Source organism: Ammospiza caudacuta, chromosome 2 (genome assembly GCF_027887145.1).
Source record: "Ammospiza caudacuta isolate bAmmCau1 chromosome 2, bAmmCau1.pri, whole genome shotgun sequence".
In the NCBI taxonomy this organism is placed as follows: Eukaryota; Metazoa; Chordata; class Aves; order Passeriformes; family Passerellidae; genus Ammospiza; species Ammospiza caudacuta.
This window is the reverse complement of record NC_080594.1, coordinates 16214670-16236923: the sequence shown is the minus strand read 5'-3', so window position 1 is coordinate 16236923 and position 22254 is coordinate 16214670. Positions and strand designations below refer to the sequence as shown.

Here is a 22254-nt window from a genome sequence, read left to right as displayed (position 1 = left end):
ATGGGGCAGTCACAGCTTCTCTGGGCAACCTGTGCCAGGGCCTTACCACACTCACAAGGAAGAATTTCTTCCCAATATCTCATCTAACCCTGCCCTCTGGCAGTGTGAAGCCACTCCCCCTTGTCCTGTCACTCCAGACACTTGTCCAAAGTCCCTCTAGAGGTCTCTTGGAGTCTCTTTAGACACTGGCAGGGGCTTAAGGTCTCACTGGAGCCTTCTCTTCTGAACAGCCCCACCTCTCTCAGCCTCTCTCCAGTCCCTGGAGCATCTCCATGGCCTCCTGTGTACTTGTTCCAACAGGTTGACATCTTTCTTGATGGTGGATCACTTCATCTAGTTTCAGACATCAGCAGTGGAAGCCACAAAGCCCAGAGCACCCTTGCATCACAGATGTGCTCACTCTCTACCACACAAATCTCTTCAATGAGCCTGAGTTTTCTCCCAGTTCATCAAGTAGTTTTGATTTTTGTTTGAAGGATCAGCATGGGAGATAACCCACAATCTTCAGTACAGTTCCAGTGAGACAACCTCACTATGTCATCCTCAGGCCTCCATGGTAGTGCACTCCCTGGCCACACTATGATCTGAGAACAGAACTGTGATGCCACGGAAAAGACACTGATCCAAATATCTGCTCCATGTTCAGAAGAGACATGTCTACACTGTCTTGCTACACTGCTCCTTAAGGCCCTATCAGTGAGCACATCCCATGTAGGAGTGCCACAACAAGCCTACAGATCCTTCTGGACTACCTTAGGAGCATGGAAAAGGCACAGGGCACAAAATGTATCCTGAAATTCCTTCAGCAGCTCTAGGAAGGGCTGCTCACCATGCCTAGCTCCACTACCACCTCTGCTTCTGAACCTGGACCTATACCACTGCCCTCTATGGCTGCAGCAAAATGCAAAGCAAGGAAGGTCTGGCTGCAAGAAAAGCCCTGTGAGGCCAAGTGCGTGGCCTGGGACACCCAGAACAGATGTGGCCACAGGCCACCCACCCAGGCTCTCCCACCTTTGGTCACTAGGTAGGACAGACCCACCCTTAGTATCTGTGTGGCACTGAGCCATCTGTCAAAGACTGTGGAACAGAGGGAGATGCACCACATCCAGTCTTTCTAGTTGGGAAAGCTCCAGCACAGGTCACTGATCTGTGCAAAGTTGTCCTGGAAGATCCAGTGCTGGATTCCTCTGGAAACATCCTGCATCTCCAGTACTCGGTGTGACTGTGGTCAACCCAGTCATCAAGAGAACTGCATCAAAGACCTTGAAGAAGATGCCCCCATGAAAGCAGGAGGTGCAGGATGGAAAATGGTGGGGCAGGTTATGTCCTGCTGTTTTTATGGGACCTGTATTGACAACCTCTGGGCTACTAGAGATGGACATCTACCTACTGAACATCATAGAATCATGGCTTTTAAATCCCTGGAGGGATAGGGACTTGACCACTGCCCTGGGCAGCCACTGCCTTGGCAGTGACAGGGCTGGACAACTCCTTCAGGCAAGAAATTACATGCTTCAATGAAGCCTTTGTTGATCTTGCCCTAGCAGCTGGCTTGCTGTGATTCTTGCAATCAGGGTTTCCAGCATCCCACCAGGCAGCTAAGCCTCACAGATCACTCAAGTCTTTGGAAGTACAGGTTCTGATATGGCCAAACCACCCTTCTTGGATTCCATTCTCATGGCTATTACCACCAAAGAGATCCTTCAACTTCAATTTTAGCTCACAGGCTGTGATATACCTTCAGGTCCCTGACTGTGCCTCATTTTAAAGGAAATGATCCCTTGTCCCAGTGTAGGACTTTAATCCACAACATTGTGGCCCCTGAGCTACAGGTACTGAATGAATCATATGGTAAAATAGGATTTGTCATTTTGTGCATAACTCCATCCCTCTGCTTTTTGTGCCCTCAGTGACTACACTGAAATAAGCTTTCTTCTTCCCACCTGCACGTCACATACTACTTCTATGTGCTCTCAGATACTCAGGAAGCCCTGTCCTTTTCATCCACTGCCTACATGTTCAGCATTCTTCTCTGGGAAGTGACCTTCTATGAGAAGTTGAGCTCAGAGGAGCACAACTGCTAGATGCAAGGTGGTCTGAGAGTGGTGTAGCAGGTGATGGTGCTCTGCTCTCCCTGTGAGTTACCCTCTGCACCATATTCCCTGTGGTAAGAAACATCTCCATAGCTCTTAGGATGGCTGGGAGACTCAAGCTTAATAATAAGCACTGATATCATCACTTCCTGGCAAAATCTGCTGTGCCAAAATACTGGCACTAATCTAATAACAACACATCACACATCCAGCCTTCCTTTCCAATCATCTTTCAATCACATCTCCTGCTTTTGGGATGTGCTGACCCCTCCAAGCACTTGTCCATCAGCTAGACTCCTGGAATCACAGCTATTAATTGCACCTATCCAATTTGCAGGTAAAGGGACATTCAAGCAAATTACCCCGTAGGAAAGGGTACAGCCCCATGAAAATGCAAAGGAACTGTACTCAGTGATGCAAAGCATGTGAATGTTCCTGGAAAAAAGGAAGGGACTTGCAAAATCAGGTGATTAAAGAGGCTCCAAGAGAGCTGGAGAGAGACTTTGGAAAGGGCCTGGAGTGACAGGATAAGGGGGAATGACTTCAAAGTGACAGAGGCAGGGTTAGATGGGATATTGGGAAGAAATTCTTCCGTGAGAGCGTAGCAAGGCCCTGGCACAGGTTGCCCAGAGAAGCTGTGACTGCCTCAGTCCCTGGAAGTATTTGAGGCCTGGTTGGATGGGCCTTGGAGCAACCAGGTCTAGTGGAAGGTGTCCCTGTCCATGGCAGGGGGATTGGAATCAGATGAGCTTTAAGGCCCTTCCAAACCCAAACCATCCCACGATGAGTGAGTTTCAAATGAGGGATTCTCTGGCCCATACACTTTTTGTGTTTTGCCTCTTGCTGTGAGGCACTGGGGCAGAACAACACCCTACACCAGATCCTAGAAGGAGTGGGATGCCACTGTCCAGCTGGGCTGTTCCAGCTCCCTCCATAACTCACCTGGGTTCAACAGCCTCAACAAGCTGAGTTTTAATTTGCTGATCAAGTTTTGATTGGATTAGAGGCAGAGCCTATTCATCAGCATGAATATAAATCTAAATTGACCCTGGTGATGACTCAGAGGGCAATGCTGAGCTAGAGCTGGCTGGGCAGTTCGATCGATTGGGAAAAGTGCTTTCTGCTTGTAATGGCTGCACTAACATATTGTTCAATAAATAAATACATAAATACAATACAGGGGGTGGGGAAATCAATGCTGAGATGGTGGGAGGTGACTGGGGCTGCCTCAAGAGAGATGCTATGCCTGGACCACCGCCGGCAGCTGGGGTTGGTGAACCAAGAAGCCTGGTGATCCCCATGACCGTGTGTTATCAGCACAATGCAATCGCCCGGCTGGGCTTTGATCCGCGGCTGCCCTGAGCTCTGGCAGGAGCCACATGTCCTGCCTGGACACAAAGAACATCCTTGCCTGGTTATATCTTAACTGTGCAAAATTCAGCCCAGCAGGAGGGCTGGGAGGAACTGTTGCTCAGAAGAAGCTAAACGTGGATGTGTGCCTTCCCAGGAGCATGTTTACAGCTACCCATGGCACAGAGAGCCAGGCAGCCGCAGCAACCCCTTGTGCTGTGATGTGTTATTATTAACCCAGATGAAAATGACTGACTCCTCAAAAAGGAATAAAAAGGGACTATGGAATCCAAAAAAAGGGGGAAAATCTTGAAGGGTGGTAATTGTTATATTCGTCAGTTTTCTTTAGAGTGTGACATGGGTGAATCATGTTTCAGAGGCATGGTGAAGGCACACAAGGGAGTTGAGGAGGCTTAGCAGCCCTGCTCCCTGCCTGGAGCAGGAAGAAAATGTGAAGAGAAGCCATTTCTGTGGCTTGGAGAGGTGCAGGAACCTGCTAAATTGACAGTATCACATTGTGCCTGAGTTGCAAGATATCAGAGGGTGTTCATCCCTGAAAACAGAGATGCTCATGCCCCAGGGTCTGAGATGGGGGTGCTGCCAAGGCAGAGGTGTGAGTAACAGCTGCAGGAACAGCCAAGTGGTCACTGTTCATCAAAAACACCCAGACAGGAAGTGGCTGAAAGTCAATGCCCCAGTTTGTAGGATCAGGCCCTCCTAACATTCTGTCACCACAGCTGAAACCCACACCCAACTCCTCAGCTCTCTGACAGGTGACACATTGGGCCCTATCTTCTTCCAAAGGTACTCAGATATTTCTCCAGCTCCACTGCAGACAGCTCTGAATGACTTGACTAAAGTGAAAGGAGTGAAGAAACCCCCATGGAACAGATGTATGTACCTAATATAGACAACAAGACTGCACCAGTTCATCATGTCACTGCCTGTAGACAGGGAACAGCTCCAGATCAGTCACCCTTCACCAATCTCAGAACAAACCCACTAGAAAATCACAGTGCATGAGGAATTGTCATTACCAATATAAAACAGCCACGGAGCATCTTCAATGCACATGTGGATGAGGCACAGCTCCCAGCAGTGTACATGGAGACAAAGAACAAACTCCTTCCTGACTCCTCTCCCTAAGGAGGGCTGGAGCGCTGGCCCAAGCCCTGCTGGTTCCATGGGAGAACCTTGACCCACAGCTCTTTGATCTTCACAGAAAGGCAGAGCAGGAAAAGGAGAGCCAAGGCTCAGGGAGGAGTCACTTGGCATTCGTCATTCCCAGAAGAAAGGTGTTGAGAAGCAAAGGTGAAGAAATGCAAAGAGATGCAGACCTGAAGAGGAAGGCAGAAGAAGAAAGGGTGTGCAGGAAATAAAAGCTGCAAAAAGAAAATGAAGATGAGCAGATGATGTAGGGAAGAGTCAAGGGAATTTGGAGGCTAAAGCCCCCAGTGAAACAGGAAGGCAAAGCTCAGCATGTCCTGGCAGTGCACTGTCAGAAATCTGTGCCCTGGGCTGATCCCACAGCATGGACAGCAGAGGAGGGGGCAATTCTGACCCTCTGTTCCTCTCAGGTGAGACCCTACATGCAGTGCTGCCTCCATCTCTGGGCAACCCAAAATCAGAAGGTGAAGCTGCTGGTGTGAGTCCAGAGAGGAACAAAATGATGTTCTGAGGGCTGGAGCACTTCTGTCCAATTAAAACATGGGTATTGCTGCTGCTGCTACTGTGAAAGCCTTTATGGAGACTTGCACAGGCTTGAACTGCACTTGAACTGCATTCTGAGAAAGGAATCCCTGTGAGTGCACCCAGGTGCTCCTCCCCACCACCTAAGCCATGCAGAAAACTCTGGAAGCCCTAAAATCACAGAATCACAGAACCATTTAGGTAGGAAAACCCCTTTGAGATCATTGAGTGCAACTGTTCCTCCAGCACTACCAAGGCCACCACTAAACTTTGTCCCCAGGTGCCACTTCCATAGGACTTTTAAATCCCTCCAGGGATGGTGACCCCACCACTGCACTGGGCAGTCTCTTCCAGGGCTTGACAATATTTTCAGGCTTGGAATTTTCCTTAATAGCCATCCTCAAGCTCCTATGGCACAATTTGAGGCTGTTTCCTTTTTTCCCCTGTCCCTTGTTACCTGGAAGAAGAGAGTGACCCCCATCTGGCTCCACCCACCTCTCAGGGAGTTTTACAGAGTGAGAAGGTCGCCCCTGAGCCTCCTTTTCTCCAGGCTGAGACCCCCAGCCACCCCTCATCAGACTCATGCTCATGCTCCAGCCTTCAGAATTGCTGCCCAGGGGTTGTGCCAATGTGGTTGAATGGGAGCAGAAGCAGGTTCCAGTGTTTTTCACAACTACTCAAACTTATCCCACTGGGACTCAGACTTTCCATGCTGCTCTGTGCATTAGTCTCCCCTACCACACAAGCAGTTCTCTGCCTCAGAGGAGGCAGAGGAGATGACTTGATATTTCACTGTCACTTTATTTCTGTGGAAATGATAAAAATCGGAGTAGCTGATAACCAGATATAGAAAAGGTCACTATTCTACAGAATACAGCCATACAGTTAAAGTCCTACCTGCTTTGGGGTTTCATTTATGATAGCTTTATTGCTTATTTTAACAAATGCCCAAACCCCACAAAGCTCTGAGTATGCATTTAATTAAAGCTTAAATACTAAAAATATGACAATGCTATGGCAATTCCCACAGCAATGGGAATTACAAATAAAACCTTCCTTTGCTGCTGTAAACATGGTCACAGCTGATGTGTCTTTAGCCCACAACCCAGTTACAACATGTATCATCATGGAGCCAAATAATTTGGACATTGTCTCATGTAAAAATGAAACCCTAAATATCTGTCTCCACTAGATCCACTACTCTATCTCCCCTCCCAGGCAGACACCAGTCTCCTCCAGACCTATCCATGGCAATATTGCAGAATGCTTCTTAATGCCTCCCCACATTTTAGATACAAGACATTTTCAAGAGGAAGAAGATGATCACTGTTTTGCTGTAAAAAGAAAAGATGGACCCCAAACTTGCCTTCCAGCATGCTGGATTTCATCTTGTAGCTGATGGCAACTGACAGAAATCATTAAAGCAGTGCCTCTGGAATTAAATTAAACAGATGGACTGGGGCTGTCTAATTGGAAGAGTGAGGGCTGTGGAAACTGGGAAACATGACAAAGCTAAAGGACAGGTCACAGAAATCTCCAGCGTACAGTGGAGACTGAAAACATCGTTCCTCTCTGAAAAACACCTTTGGAAAGGGGTTGAGGATGAAGACTTCCTTTTTATTAGCTGAAAACACTCATCCCAGTTCCCAGCATGCCAGCCCTTCAAAACCATGCTGAGGAACCTGTGGAGGTATCATTAGCCATAAAATAGGAAGTGGTGAGAAAGCCAATAAGTTAAAATGGAATGCCCTTGATCTTTTTGCAGGCAAGCAGTACCTGTAGGTTCTGTGCAGCTGGCTGCACCTCAGCCATCTCTGAGCCAGGGACAGCCCAGCTCACCTCTCCAGAGGTGCTGGCCTGAGGTGTGAAGGACCAAAAGTCATAACAACTTCAAATCCATCACATCAGGTGGATTACACAGGCAATTGGACAAGGGAGGATGGCTTCACACTGCCAGAAGACAGGGTTAGATTGAATATAGGGAAGTAATTCTACCTTGAGAGAGTGGTGAGGCTCAGGCACAGGTTGCCCAGAGAAGCTGTGGCAGCCCCATCCCTGAAAGTGTCCCAGACCAGGTTGGACTGGGCTTGGAGCAACCTGGTCTAGTGGAAGGTGCTCCTGCTCACAGCAGAAGGGTGGAACCCATGATTCTGATTCTGAGATCAGCTGCTGTGGCTGGAGAAAGCAGATTTAGAGCACAACCTTTTACAGAGGACCACACTCTATAAACAAAACCATCCTGCATCCTTGTGCCTTTGACTCCCCTCCCATTACACCCTGGCCACAACATCTAGCTTCAGTTACACAGTTCACCCTGTGGACTAGGTCGATTAACAAACTATTTGTAAGGAATTTCAAACTCTCTGTGGGTCATGCTCCAGCTCAATGCATTTCCCACTCTGCACTGTGAACATTTCAAGTCTAGAAACAGGACTGAGGGCCAAAACCTTGTCTGGCACAATGCCAGAGCTGTTACATAAGCAATAAGCTTTCATTTATGTTTGCCTCCAGAAAGGATAGAATCAGAATCACAAAGGTGGGAAAAGACCTTTAAGACCAAGTCCAACAGTATCTAATTACTCTTCTGCTATCTGGAGAAAAGTTATACTGAGCTTCAGGTATTCAAGGTGTTCTTAATTTTCACTTTAAGTCAGTATTCATCTAAAATGTGGGAAAAATAAACAGAATTTGCCCAACACAGCCAAACCCTTTTTCTTTTGGCCAGGTACACAACAAAGACAGACGTGGTGATGACTCTGCCCTCTGAGAAGGGACCAGCCTGGAGTCCACACTTTTTTTGTCAAGATGTTTTCATTAGCATTTCCACTTGATTTTAGGCCTGATTTTAGGTAATTATTGTCCCATGAACAGCCTTTCTCCCTGTCTCCCCTTAGCCTTTGCAACTCGGGAAGTCCTGTTCTGCTTCACCAGTCACTTGGAATGGTCAACAGTCGTCACACTCTGCTGCTGACCATTGTCCACTGGGAAAGGTGGGAGGCTCCCAAGCCCATCCCTTCATGGGCAGGCAAATAACAGAGCCCGTTGCTGCTCGGACATCAAAGTTAAACAAACATTCACAAGCCCCCACCTCTGGGCCTGTTTTAAGGAGCTCCCTGAGGAGGTCACGACTTTCAGCTTGTCATAGCACACATCAAAGTTTGCACCACACACGAACTCAGCACATGGATTGGGATAGTGTCACCCGAGAGCGGATATTCAGCCTTTGTGCACTGCTTTAATCCTGTGTTTTCCCAAGTAATTAAGCTTTTTTACTTATGAACTTGTGACTAAGTAAAGCATCCCTGAGAGGTTGTAACATCAAAGCTCATTCTCCCGTCTGTCCCACATTTTCCAAAATTGGATTTCTTTTTCTCTTTTTTTCCTTAAATAAAAAAAAAAACCTAATTGAATTTAGTTGTAGACTGAATATATTTAGGAGTGTCTTTAAAAGGTTACAAACAGCCAGAGTGATCATCATGGGAACTGTGGAGCAAGGGCACAGCATTCAGCCCCAGTGACACCATCCCCAGGGAGAAGATATGGGACAGGAGGGATTTTGGCTGGTGGGGTGCCCACCACAACAACATCCCACAGGTATGGGCTCATCCATGGCCAAAACCTGAGAGCTGGTGTGGAATGGCACCATCAGTTCAGCTGTCACATCCGCGGGACGGGGGAGCAGCCTGCCCTGATCTTTTACACCACATGCTAGGCATAAGGAGAATGATAAGCTCCCTTGGGTTAAGCTTCACAACACATCCCAAACTTTATGAGGACCCTCTACAGAGCTCAGTGTGACTTTAGAAGAAGGTTGAAGTGAGTAATCATGATGTGAGATGCACATACCTGGAGTGCCTGCTGATGGCTGCCACCATGAGAGCCGTCCAGCCAAGCTTGTGCCTTGCATTCACATCTGTGCCTTCTTCCAACAACCTGGAAAGAGGAGAGATATGGTCAGGAAACAGATATGAAGAGAGTAGCTCAGCCATTCTGGAGCTAATGAGGGAAAGCAGAATGTTTTACTGTGCAGGCACCTGCTCCAGCATGGCCCAGAAAAGACCCAACATGAAGTTGATTCAATAGTTCTCAAAGGTGACCAAACTTAAACAAACATTCAGGTGATGGCAATCCCACTCCTTTCAAAGGGTGCAGTGCCAACATCTTGCTTTCTGTATTGTTTGTACATTTGTTTATTTATTCTGTTCAGTCTAATTTCTGAAGAACCAATCAGTAGCAAAACTGATAAACCCAAATTCCAATGACATTTGAATCCTTTGGCTGCAAAGCACCCATTAGGCTTCAGAAGCAGCTCAGTGGACCTCCAAAGCCCATGCCACCTGCAGACACTTCACAGTTTTCTCATACAGCATAAGAACAAATAAGACAACCCTTAAATATATTAGGAACCATACTATCCTCATGTCTCCAAAATTTTCTCAGCTTTTGCAAGATAATGGCAAGGGACAGGTTTTGCAGCAGGTACTTTAGCTCAACCTATAACATGTGCTGAACCCAGGCAGTATGATAGTTCTCTCTGCATACCGTAAGGAAGAAAGGAAGTTCAGAATTGAGACACAAATTTTACAGTGCTCAAGTTAAATGAGACAAACTCTAAACCCTGCATGTTCAAGCCATAGAATCAAAGAATGATTCACAGAAGGGTTTGTGCTAGAAGGTACCTTGAAGGCCATCTTGCTCCATCACTTCTGCCATAGGCATGGACACCTTCCATTAGACCAGGTTGCTCCAAGACCTGTCCAACCTGGCCTTGGACACTTCCAGGGAGGGGGCAGCCACAGCATCTCTGGGCAACCTGTGCCAGGGCCTCACCACCCTCTCAAGGAAGAACTTTGCCATGTCTAATGTAGATCTCCCCTCTGTCAGTTTGAAGCCATTTTCCCTTGTCCTGCCACTTTCTGCCTGTGTAAAAGGTCCCTCCACACAACCAAATCCATGATTACAAACCCATTTTTCTTGCAGGAGCAAGGTGCTGCCAGTACCAAGACAGGGAAGCCGTGGGTCAGGCTTTAGAAAGCAGGGTGGACCATGCAAGAGTCAGCAGTTCTCTGCCCCTTGGTTTATCCCTCTCCCTTTTCACACATTAAGGCTTTTTCACCTTCCTTTTTGGGTGAGGCTGTCCCTGCACAGTGCATCCTCCACACAGGTATAACAGGGAAGAGCTGACATTAAACTCCCTGCTGGGAGACACACAAGTGAACACAGCAGCCATGTTCCACCTGTGCAAGCAACACACTTGAAGTCTTAAAATTCTGCCCAGAATCTCAGGCAAGGAAGTCAAGGTCAGGTGTGAGTGCCTGCATGCACTGAACAAGTCAGATCAGCTCTTTAAGGACCTGGAGAGGTTCACATCAGAACTTAGACAGCCTTTCCAAATTCCTCACCCTTGGTCTGCTCTGGTGGCAATGCTCTCACTGGTTAACAGTGCTGGGATGGAATGAGTGAAAAGGAGGTAAACGAACCATATTCCTCTTCCTACAGTTGGGAAAAAAAGGAAAGCTGGTCCAGAGAACACTCACAGATATACCCAGGGTGTCTTGCCAACCTTCCTCCACCTCATTGGAAACCTCCACAGTAGTTTCACTAGAAACTTATCCCAAGGAACAAATACACTTACATACAGAGACACCTGGTGTGTTCAACCTGAATAAGAGAAGACTCCAGGGAGAACTTAGAGCCTTTGCCAGTGCCTGAAGGGGCTCCAGAAGACCTGGAGAAGGGACTTTGGACAAGGGCCTGGAGAGACAGGACAAGAGGGAATGGCTTACCATTGACAGAGGACAGGGTTAGATGGGATATCAGGAAGAAATTCTTGGATGTGAGGGTGGTGAGGCTGTGGCACAAGTTTCCCAAAGAAGCTGTGGCTGTCTTATCCCTGGGAGTGTCCAATACCAGGTTGGACAGGGCTTCTGGCAGCCTGGTCTAGTGGAAGCTGTCCCTGTCCATGGCAGAAGGGTTGGAACTAGATAGTCTTGGAGCTCCCTCCCAACCAAACCCCTCAGTGCTACAATATATGGTATGATAATCCTAAAGTTATTTCCAAGTAGCAATGCCTGAACTTTGGCTGGTATCTTGAGCACAGTTGAACACAGTTCACCCACTGACTGGACAAACCAGCCAGATAAACATCATGTGAATAAAAAGCCTGTATTCCTCTCCAGCTGAACTACTTGCCTTATTTGACAGAGAGTAGGGCTTGAGAGAGCCAACAGGCAGATGGCTTCAGCCAAGCCCTACACAGAAGCATGTTGGTGAACTCTTCTGATTGGAGTGGTGGTAGGATACACAGGGAATGGGTCTGGGTGGACAATCTCACCACCCTTTTCTTGACAGGAGTGGCCAGTGTTAGTGCTGTGGTTCTGGATGCTCTGAACTGTTCATCACACACTTGGACAGAAACCTAATAGCTGAAATACTAGAATTATAACTGGCAGCCTCCATTTGTAGCTCCCAACTGTGACTCAGGAGGCTGTGACCACTGTAAATTACCACATCTCTTTACCAGGGTTACAATTTAAAGTTCAGTGGTAATGAACTATCTGGCAGTCAACAACAGGACCTAGGTCCAAAGAAGTCTGATACTTGAAGAACAAATTTTCACACAGAATCCACTCCAGATTCAATTTTGATTTCCTTTTTCTATGTGGTTTAATACCTGAAGAACCACCCAGCAGTGTGATGGAGAGCAGGGATGATTCACCTACAGCCTTATGGGGGTTTGGATCTACACAGCCCTGCATATGGCCAACACTGGTCAAGCTGCAGCCCCTGCACTATCCAGGGGCCCAGTAAACTCATCTGGGGAGGTGCACAAGAGCAGCCTTGGTCCCCTGCAGAGTATGGCACAGAATTATGGAATCATTTGGGTTGGAAAAGCCCCTCTGAGACCATTGAATCCAACCATTCCCCCAGCACTGCCAAGCTCACTACTAACCCACATCCCCAAGTGCTGCATCCACACATCTATTACATCCCTCCAGGGATGGGGATTCCACCACTCTCCTGGGCAGCCTGTGCCAGGGCTGGACAACCCTTTCTATGAAGAATTTGTGAAATATCCTTATGCTTTCTCCTTCTGCCAGCACCACATCCCTGCAAGTGAATGCCAAGAGTGTGCTGCCAGTTCTGCAGTGCTGAAGAGCACTCTCAGACAACAGAATGCTGAAAGGAGAAATATCCCTGTGCAGCCCCACAGCTTTCCATCCTGGTGATGTGCCCAGACACACAGGGGAGAGCAGATTGCTATCTGCACAGATCAGCTCCCTTTGCAGCTCCCCTTACAGAGGTGTTTGCACTCACAACAGAGATAAGGTAGCCTGACTCAGACCCATGGCTGCTGCTGGTCACACTGTCACCTGCTCCAGCTGGAAGGACACTGCCTGCAGCAGAAATCCACACCACAGCTCCATCTGTGCCGCCATGTGTGCCGTGTCCTCTGCACAGGCACAGGGAGCTGCTCCCTCAGCTGGAAAACTGCTTGCTCGCTGCCACTGAAGGAACAAACTCACACCCAGCTCCCCCAGACCCCAAGGAGCCATTCCCACCAGCACCAGAGCTCAGGATGCAATGGCAGACATCTTAGTGTCTCCCCTGGCTCACCCTAATTACTTCCAACAATCCTTTCCCAGATATTGTGATGCCAAATCCCCTTCCACCTGTCTCAGAGAGGTGGACCAACATGTCCAAGTCATTTCTGAATTTCATTGTATTTACTTGTCCATTTGGAAATCATTTGAAAGCAGGAACATTCACATCACCCCCTTCCTACATTGTGTCACTGTGACAGCCTAATAGCCACAGAAAATCCAGGAAATAAAGGCATCTGGATGACAAGGGAGAGGGAGCCTGAAGAAAGAACCCAGAAGGGGCACGGTAACCCCAACACCAAAACTGCAGGTGAGAAGGCATCAGCTATGCCAGGATGGAGGCACACAAACCCCTTCAGGCTGGGAGCTTCTGCCTGGCAATAAAAGCCTTAAAGCCCAACACCAACCACTGATTAATATCCCCAGCAGAGTTTAACTGATGTAATTTTGCAAAGCATCAGGCCCATTTGCACTTGACCGTGGTGTTTTATATGATTTTACATTAAAGGGGCAGAGAGACCATCCTGGTCACCTGCTAGCCACTAGGTTGCTCTGCTGCAAAGAGTCTGTCTTAATTTCACCTGTCATGAGTTTTAACATTTCATGGGAGGGTTTGGACTGGAAATGACCTTGAAGATCATCCAGTTCCAATCCCACTGTCACATCCTGGGACACCTTCCCCTAGACCAGTTTGCTCCAAGCCCCATGCAACCCGTCCTTGAACACTTCCAGGGATGGGGTAGCCATGTGAATGGATATTTCTTTCCCAGTTTCTTCCCTGCATTATGGCAGTGTGAAGTCAACCCCCTTCTCCTGTTACATTTGTTTTCTCATAAATAGGACTTGCAGTGTAACTCTTCAATATATCCCTTTGAGACAAAGGACAGGACATCAGCCCTTATTTCAAATAAAAAGATGATGTTTTAAACTAAAAGATGAGAGATTTACGTTAGACATTGGGAAGAAGTTCTTCCCTGTGAAGTTGGTGAGGCCCTGGCACAGGTTGCCCAGAGCAGCTGTGGCTGCCCCATCCCTGGAAGTGTCCAAAGTCAGGCTGGACGGGGCTTTGAGCAACCTGGTTTAGTGGGAGGTGTCCTTGTCCATGGCATAGGGTTGGGACTAGATGATCTTTAAGGTCCCTTCCAACCAAAGCCATTCTACCATCCTGTGATTTTAGAATTCTCAAGACACTTTGGAGCCACTGAAAAATACCTATGAGTACTGAAAGGCTTTTTTCTCTACAGACACACCGGAAGGACATACTGAATAATGAATTATCTTCATTCTTTAAAAAAAATAATGAAAGAGATCCTAGTCTGGCAGCCAAACCTGTTTAATCATCGTGCATCCAACAGGAAGGATGCTGGAGCCTCTCCCGTGGCATTAGGTTACAGGCTTGGAGCAAAGGTATTAAGATCAGTCAAGTAGTTTTCCATTCAGGAATCTAGATCATCATAAGCATCTGGAATGCCACATCACTGAGCCCAGCGAGGGAATTACTTGTATCATACCATCTACCATAATATGCATTGACATTTCATTTAGAAGCTGGACTGCTTTTTTTTTTTTTTTTGGTTAAATCATTGCAAGATGCTCAGCAACTTAACAGATTTTCAGACAACTGAACTTTATGTTCAGGGTCTTCAGGCCCACCATTTATTTCTTCTCCGCCTGATTTAATGATATGACAATCGATAAAGCCAAGACCACTGCTCAGATCCCAGACAGCCAAATGTATTTACCAGCAGGAGTATTTTATTTTAATTAAATAAAATTCTCTGATCAATGTTTAGGATGTTTATCCACATTTTAACCAAGTAAGATCCAGGACACTCCCCTCCTAAGGAGTTTCTCACATGGATACAGCTCTATTAGCGCCATTTCCAGTGTTTCTCAAATGACAAACTGTTCTTTGACTGCAGTGGTGGCACCAAGATGTCCCTTCCCCTGGCAGGAGTTGGACTGGATGACCTTTAAATGTCTCTTCCAACATGAACTCTTCTGGGATGCTGCAATTCAAGACCTGGTCAGGGGAAGAGCCCCGAACCAGAGCTGGTGCTGTTTGTGACTGGGGAAGTACTCATATTTAAGGGATTTCAATAAATTTTTTTTTTTTGTAATGGTTTTAGGGCAGAAAGTTGACAGATGGCAGGGTTAGATTTAATATTAGGGAGAATTTTTTTCCTATGAGTGTGGTAAGGCTCAGGGAAGGGAAGCACAGGCTGCTCAGGGAAGCCATGTCTGCCTCATCCCTTTAAGTGTTCAAGGACAAGCTGGATGGGGCTTGAAACAACCTGGTCTAGTGGAAAGTGTCCCTGCTCATGGCAGAGGGCTGGAACTGGGCGAACTTTAAGGTCGTTTCCAACCCAAACCACTCTGTGATTCCCTGACTCTATGAACATCCCTGTCTGCTGTGGAATTTGCTGAAGGAATCTGGGCAGAGCAGAACCTACTGCTTTGTGCATATGCCCTATTTTAGCCAAGCCAGCAGCTCCCAAGCTTTAGCACTTTGATCCCTGCAGAAGAGATAAAGAGCGCACATCGCAGCGATGAGCCTTCTCCCCCCGCTGCCCCCGGACAGATGTGCCTTCTATTCACCCGTCACTGGGGTTCTGGGTGACTGACTCGGTGACACTGCTGAGCCCAGAGGGCATGTTTGAGTTTGTGCTCAGTGCTGGGAGCATGCCCAGCACTCCATCCTGACAGGTGGAGGAAGAGGAAGCTGGAAACTTGAACTTTTGCAGCAACAATAGCTTCTGTTTCTGTCAGCCTCTTAGACATTTCCCCCAGCCCTGTCCCAATATGTCACTGTTTAACTGCAGAGTGTGGGACACCCTCAGATGTGCTCACCCTCTTGGGAACTGCTCTCTGCTTTGCAGAAGAAGGGGGGGAAGTAAAACATCCCAACTGAACAATATCTTGGAACATGAAAGCACAATCCCTGCTAGATTTTCCTGCCAGGGAAAGGATCTGCTTGGACAGGAGGACACAGTGAGCTGCTTGAAACCCTTTAATGTGGCTGCTGTATTCTTGGAGAGAGCTCATTGCTGTCTCTCACCCTTCACCACCTTTGCAGGGCCAGAAACACACCATGGTGCTCTGTGAAAACATGGAGCAGCACATTGTGGGGAAGGGAGGGAAGGGAAGGGGAAGGGAGAGAGGAACAGCATTTCTCTGCAGCTCTCAAGGCAGGAAAGCTGCTCCCAGGACACAGGGGATCCTGGAGGAATCCTGGTAAGCCTAGCCCTGACAGCACAAACAGGCCAGGGGCCAAGGAGAAACTCCTGGAAACAAATTCTCAAAATCAAAGGGAAGCTCTTATAAATCCAAGTTTGAGGAGATGAAGCCAACTCAAAGAGGAGAGCAGGTCTGGGAGCACAGAGGGTGGGCAAAACCACCATGGGTGAAGCACATGGAGTGGGAAAAGTCAAAGAGGTACAACCCAAGCATGAAACAGCCAATACAGACATGTGAGTAGCTGTAGCTGCCCCATGCCTGTAAGTGTTCAAAACCATGTTGGACAGGGCATGGAGCAACTTGGATTAGTAGAAGATGTCCCTGTCCATGGCAGGGGGCTGGAAGTGGATGAGCTCAAAATCCCCTCCAACCCAAATCCTTCTGTGATTTGACAGGTGGCATCACCAGGTTTGGAAGGGCATGTGAAACCTTACATGGAACAGTCCCAGTTCAGTCACCCCAATGCAACAGCTGAGCTGTGTGCCAGAAAAATACCCTACCAGCCTTCAGCCTGCTCTGGCAGAGCCAGCAGTGTAAGTGGGAAATGAGCCATCACTGTTTGCAGAGGAATTTGAGCACAATACACTAATTTCTGACAATCCATTGCTACAGGAGGTGGCATGTGTTACCTGCTTGACTTACTGTGCACAGGTCTGAACCCACATGTCAGACTCCCTCACATCCACCAACATTCACATTTATGTGCTGTGTAAGCAACATGCTTTTAACCTGCTACCTCACATCTTCCAAGGTGTCCCTTAGCTCCTGAGCTGTGAGGGAAGTGGAATAATTGTGGAATAATTGCTCCCCTGGTTGTACAGGCCACATCCATGCTGGTGGACTGCTGCTCCTCCAAACCCAGAGCTGCTCAGGAGGCTTTCCTGCACTCAGCCCTGCTGATAAACATCTCCATAACTGGAATTAACCCTGTGATGGTTCCCAGGAGTATTCCAGGTGTGTTGGTGTCTGCTTCTAGAGAGAGGGAACTGGGATTTATGGGCTTTAAAGCTGTTTTGGACAGAAGAATGAGATCTCCTGTTGGTTTGGCACCGACTGCAGAGACACTGCTCTGTGACTCAGTGTGCAAACTCAAACAATCCTGGGAGGGCAAAATACACCAAGAAGCAGATCAAAAAGGGCAGTTTTCCAGCTATCTAGAATAGGAAAGCACAGCACAAATATGTCTCCCCCAATACTTCATTGCCAACATGAAGAAATCTGGGCTGTTGTATGTGCTCTGAATTCCAGCAGCCACAAGCCAGTTCAAACTCAATAATCAGTAACAAGACTTTCACTGAAACACAGTCCTGGAAAATCTGGTCATTTAGGAGAAAAGATTAAAGGGGACATTTACATGATAAACATATTGTTATCCTAAAAATCCTAGGTGTCTGTAACTCAGATACAGACAAATGCAGGCTCAACATCATATATAAGCATGGAGCAGTGGAAAAAAATATAATTATAAATCATCTTCCAATCCTGTTTCCAACCTGCTCCCACTACCCCTGCTGAAGATGTCACAGCTGTTCAGGACTGAGATAAGGTACATGATGGCTAGTGGCCAGGAGCCAATGACATGACTCTTCTGCTCACCCTACAAAGTATTCAGGCAATTCAGGCACCCCTCGAGCCTCAGTCATGACACTCACAACTATGCTGTGAGAGAAGATGCTTCAACAGGTACAACATGGTTCCCATAAAGGCCCACCTCCTCCACACAGTGCCTTTCAATGATCTGATGTTCCAGGTAAACAAAGCCAGACACAATGCAGAGGGATTTTTTACCCAGTCTCTGAATTCTTGTAACGAACACTTGAGCCAGGAAGCAAACAAAATACTGGGGGACTGTACCCCCAGTCCAGCCCCCAAACTGGAGAGAACTGAAAGGGTTACAGCTGGGAGAGACCTTAAAGCTCATCTTGTTTCTACTCCCTCCCATGAGCAGGAACACCTCCCACTGCCCTGTCCACCCTGGCCTTGAACACTTCCAGGGACAGGGATGGGGGAAATTGTGCTCAATGAGCTGTGCTGCTTACAAACAAGGGAGAAGAGACAAGCCTGGTCTGGAGGAGGCAGAACTGCCATGAGTCAGAGCCAAGATGAGTGGCGCTGCTTGAAAATTGAGAGATCACTGTTTGGGGCAATCAAGCCTGACTCAGCTGTTTCTGCATCTCCTCCAACTAAAAAATCAGCTTGGAGAGAGCAGTCTCAGCTGAAGCAACTGACATGGAGCTTCTTGCCCCACTGCCACATCTGTCTGGATCCCTGAGAGCGGGAGAGCACCTGGTCAGCTCCAGATCTCATTACCAGACAGATCTGAGTGGCTGCCTGCTGTTAGGAATGAGGCTGATAACAGCCATCTGACACATGCTCTGTGTCTCCATGAGTCACAGCTGCACAGGGCTGAGGAAAACACTGCTCCATCATGCTTATCTGCTCAGGAAACTGCTGAAAGCCTGTGCTCTTGGGGTGGCTTACTAAGAAACAAAGCTGGAACACAAGGAATCAATATTAATACTGAATATCAACACAAGTGGGAGTGAGGTGGGCATTTTTTTATGCCTTTGCTTCTTGCTTTCCCTCCAAATGCACAGAACAACTGAGGCTGAGGGAAATTAAACTATCTACATCAATTAGGTATTATATTTTGTGCTGGCTAACAGCATGAAGGGCTTGGTGGGAAGAGCTGGTTTGCCACATGCTCCAAAGGGGATGCTCTCAGAAGTTAGCACATTCTCTCAGGTCAATGAAGAATTCAACCTGGTTCCCTGCATTCAACAAGTGGTTAGAGATGAGAAAACCTGGCTGGAAGCTCAGAGGAGCCAGAGATGGTAGAGGCAAGCCTACAGCAGAGGGCTGGATTCAGCCTGTGGATAGGCATTCTTCCCACAGCAATATAAATGTGTATTCCAGTGAGGTCTGTCTGCTATGCCTGAAAGGCCTGCTCCTTTTCAGAGCTAAAAATCACTGCTTGGAATAATCACAAAATCATGGAATGGTTTGGGTTGGGAGAAACCTGAAAGTTCAGCTAGTTCTAACCCCCTCTGCCATGGGAAGGGACACCTTCCACTTGACCTGGCTGCTCCAAGCCCCATCCAACCTGGCCTTGATCACTTCCAAGGATGGGGCAGCCACAGCTTCTCTGGCCAGCCTGTGCCAGGGACTCCCCACCCTCACAGGGAAGAATTTCTTCCCAATATCCCATCTAACTCTGCCCTCCATCAGTTTGAAGCCATCCTCCCTTGCCCTGTCACTCCGTGCCCTTGGAGTCCCTCTTCAGCTGTCATGGAGCCCCTTTAGGCACTGGCAGGGGCTCCCAGGTCTCCCAGGAGCCTTAAACACCCCGGCTCTCCCAGCCTGTCTCCAGAACAGAGGGGCTCCAGCCCTTGGAGCATCTCCATGGCCTCCTCTGGGCTCACTCCAGCAGCTCCACAGCCTTTTCATGATGAGGGCCCCAGAGCTAGAATCAGGTGGGATCTCATGATCTTCTTGGTACTGCTCACCCTCTCTCACACAGCCATTTTCCACACCTCAGACTAAGACTGTATTTCCTAGTAACTGTATTCTGGTGTTTTCATGTGCAGAGGGCCATGACCAGCTGCCAGCTGAAGGCACTTGGAAAAGATCAGCATCCCCCTTCAAACAAGCTTGAAGCTGGATAAGAAACACCACCCCAGGGGACAGACAATGCAGGCAGGGGACAGCAGCGTGGCAGGAGGACAGGTAATGTTCCATGGATGGCTGCCCAGCTGGATTGTCACACTCCCACCCTGTCAAAGCTGAGTCTGGACTTTACCCCTTGCAGGTGGAGAGAGCATTGAAGGCAAGACTCTTTGTATTTCCTCTGTCAGCTCTGCAGCAGGTCTGGCAATCTTTGGCTGTGGAAGTTTGTTGTAAGGAGATTCATGGAATCAGACAGTGGTTGGGGTGGGAAGCACCTTTTGGAGATCACTGTGTCCAACCTTCTCCTTGAGCAGGTTCACCCAGAGCAGGCTGCAAAGGATTGGGTCCAAGTGGGGTTTGAATATCCCTGAGGAAGAAGATTCCACAGGCTCTCTAGGCAGGCTGTTCTAGTGCTCTGTCACACTCACAGCACAAAGTTCTTTCTCACATTGAGATGGAACTTCCTGTGCACCAGTTTCTCCTGATGCCTCTTGCCCCATTGCTGGGCCCTATGAAGCAGAACTGGTCAATCCTCTGACAACCTCCCTGCAGACACTGACAGACATAGATGAGTTTCCCTCTCAAGTTGTGTCCTCTTGAGGCTGCACAGCCCCATCTCCCTCAGCCTTTGCTTGTAAGAGGGATGCTCCAGTCCCTTCATCGTGTTTGAGGCTGAAACTGCCTGCAGCAGGGCAAGTCATGATTTTTACCATTCATGCTTCTCACACAGGCAAAAAGCAGAGTTAGGCACAGCTTCAAACAGTGGGAGGGCTGCCAGCCCCACAGGGAACAGGATGGGAAGGAAGGCCCAGGAGAGCCTTTGCAGGCTGGCTCCATGGGTTGAGGTCACTCTACAAGGTTTCAATAAGGCCAAGTGCTGGGTCCTGCACCTGGGTCACCACAACCCTGTGCAGAGATACAAGCTGAGAGCAGAGTGGCTGAAAAGGGCACAGCAGGAAAGGCCCTGGGGGTGCTGGCTGACAGTGGCTGAACATAAGCCAGGTGTGGCAAGAATGCAAATGGTACCCTAACTTGTATCAGCTACAGTGTGGCCAGCAAGCCCAAGGCAGATCCTTGTTCCCTTGCACTGGGCAAGGCACCTCAAATCCTGTGTGCAGTGTGAGGCTCCTGGTGAGCAGAAAGACTCGGAGGTGCTGGATGGGTCCAGAGAAGGACATTGAAGCTGCTCAAGGCTCTGGACCAAAGGGGCCCATGAGGAGAGGCTGAGGGAGGTGGGGGGACACCCTGGAGAAAAGGAGGCTCAGAGGGACCTTCTCACTCTGTACAGCTCTGTGGAAGGAGGGTGTAGCCAGATGGGGATCAGGCTATTCTCACAGGTAACAAATGACTGTATTGGAGGAAAAAACAGCCTCAAGTTGTGCTATGGGAGGTTTGGGTTGGATGTTTGGGAAAATTTCTTCATGGAAAAGGTCATCAAGCCCTGGTGCAGGCTGCTCAGGGCAGTGGTGGAGTCCCCATCCCTGGAGGGATTGAACAGACATGCAGATGTGGCACTTGGGGACACAGCTTAGTGGTGGGCTTGGCAGTGCTGGGGGAATGGTTGGACTCAATAATCTCAGAGGGCTTTTCCAACCCAAGTGATTCTGTGATTCTGTGACAGAGTACAGAAACAAAGGGAGAAGCTGCAGACGTGCAGCCCAGCAGGATGGTGTACAGCCACCAGCCCTGCCCTGAGCAGCTGGAGCACAGAGCATCCCTCTTGCTGATCTGCCTGACCAGGCTCACAAATCACCCAGACATCCCTGAACAGCAGCTTCCTGCAATTACAAGCAGCAGAACACATGTGCCAATTAGCTGCACACCAATATCCTCTTTGGCCCTTGATCTAGGCCAGATCTCAGCCCTGGGGTGCAGCAGAGCCAGGTGCTTCATCCAAGGTCCTGGAAACTGGATGGAACATCCCCTGGCTGCAGGCCAAGAGGGCTCTCCTCTCCCTGTCCTCTTCTGCACCCATCCTCTGCTTCTACACAGGGATGGCAGCTCCTACCTCCCCAGGGGCCTGTGCTGGGTGGGACATCTCAGCCAGAGACAGGAACACGTGTGGTGTACACAGGAGAGCAGCAATGGCTCTTCCCATCCTACACAAGCTGCCAGGCTGCCAAAAGGGTCTGAATTCTATACTGGCTGAGGGCAGCACTTGGGAGACCTCTGGCATTATGAGACAGACCAGGTAGGAGTGCCAGGATCCGTTCAAGAAGCAGCTCCAAGGTTCTCACACTTCTCTTCCCACTTTAGGGCAGACTTGTTTTCCTCCCACAGTGCCAGAGCTTGTCCTCAGCATTGGGTGGAGCCATCACTGGAGCATGTCAGTGACATGGCACTGCTGCTCACAAACCATCCTGAGAACCTCTGAGTCCCTCCCTGGAGGTTTGGCTGCAGAAAGAAGGTGCCTCCTGGGGACTACACATGCTGAGCCTGGCCCTTTGTTACCCCCTCAGGGAATATAACGCTGCCAGATGCACCTGAAAGGTGCCATGGCACCACCCCAGTGAGGCAGGCACACCCAACTGGGACAAAAAGCCTGCTGCCATGGGACAGGAGCTCTGGAGATGCTCCACTCCCTAACAGCTATGTCATTGGTCACACAACCACTC

At 48.6% G+C, this 22254-nt stretch overlaps 1 protein-coding gene across 1 annotated transcript in view; it reads right to left on the bottom strand.

The window, feature by feature from the left end:
* The window catches only part of CLPB (ClpB family mitochondrial disaggregase), a 72968-nt gene that overhangs the window by 48630 nt on the left and 2084 nt on the right, over positions 1 to 22254 (bottom strand). The window contains exon 3 of the mRNA XM_058799882.1: positions 8979 to 9065. Coding sequence (XP_058655865.1) covers positions 8979 to 9065 — 87 coding nt within the window. The remainder of the gene's footprint in view (positions 1 to 8978; positions 9066 to 22254) is intronic.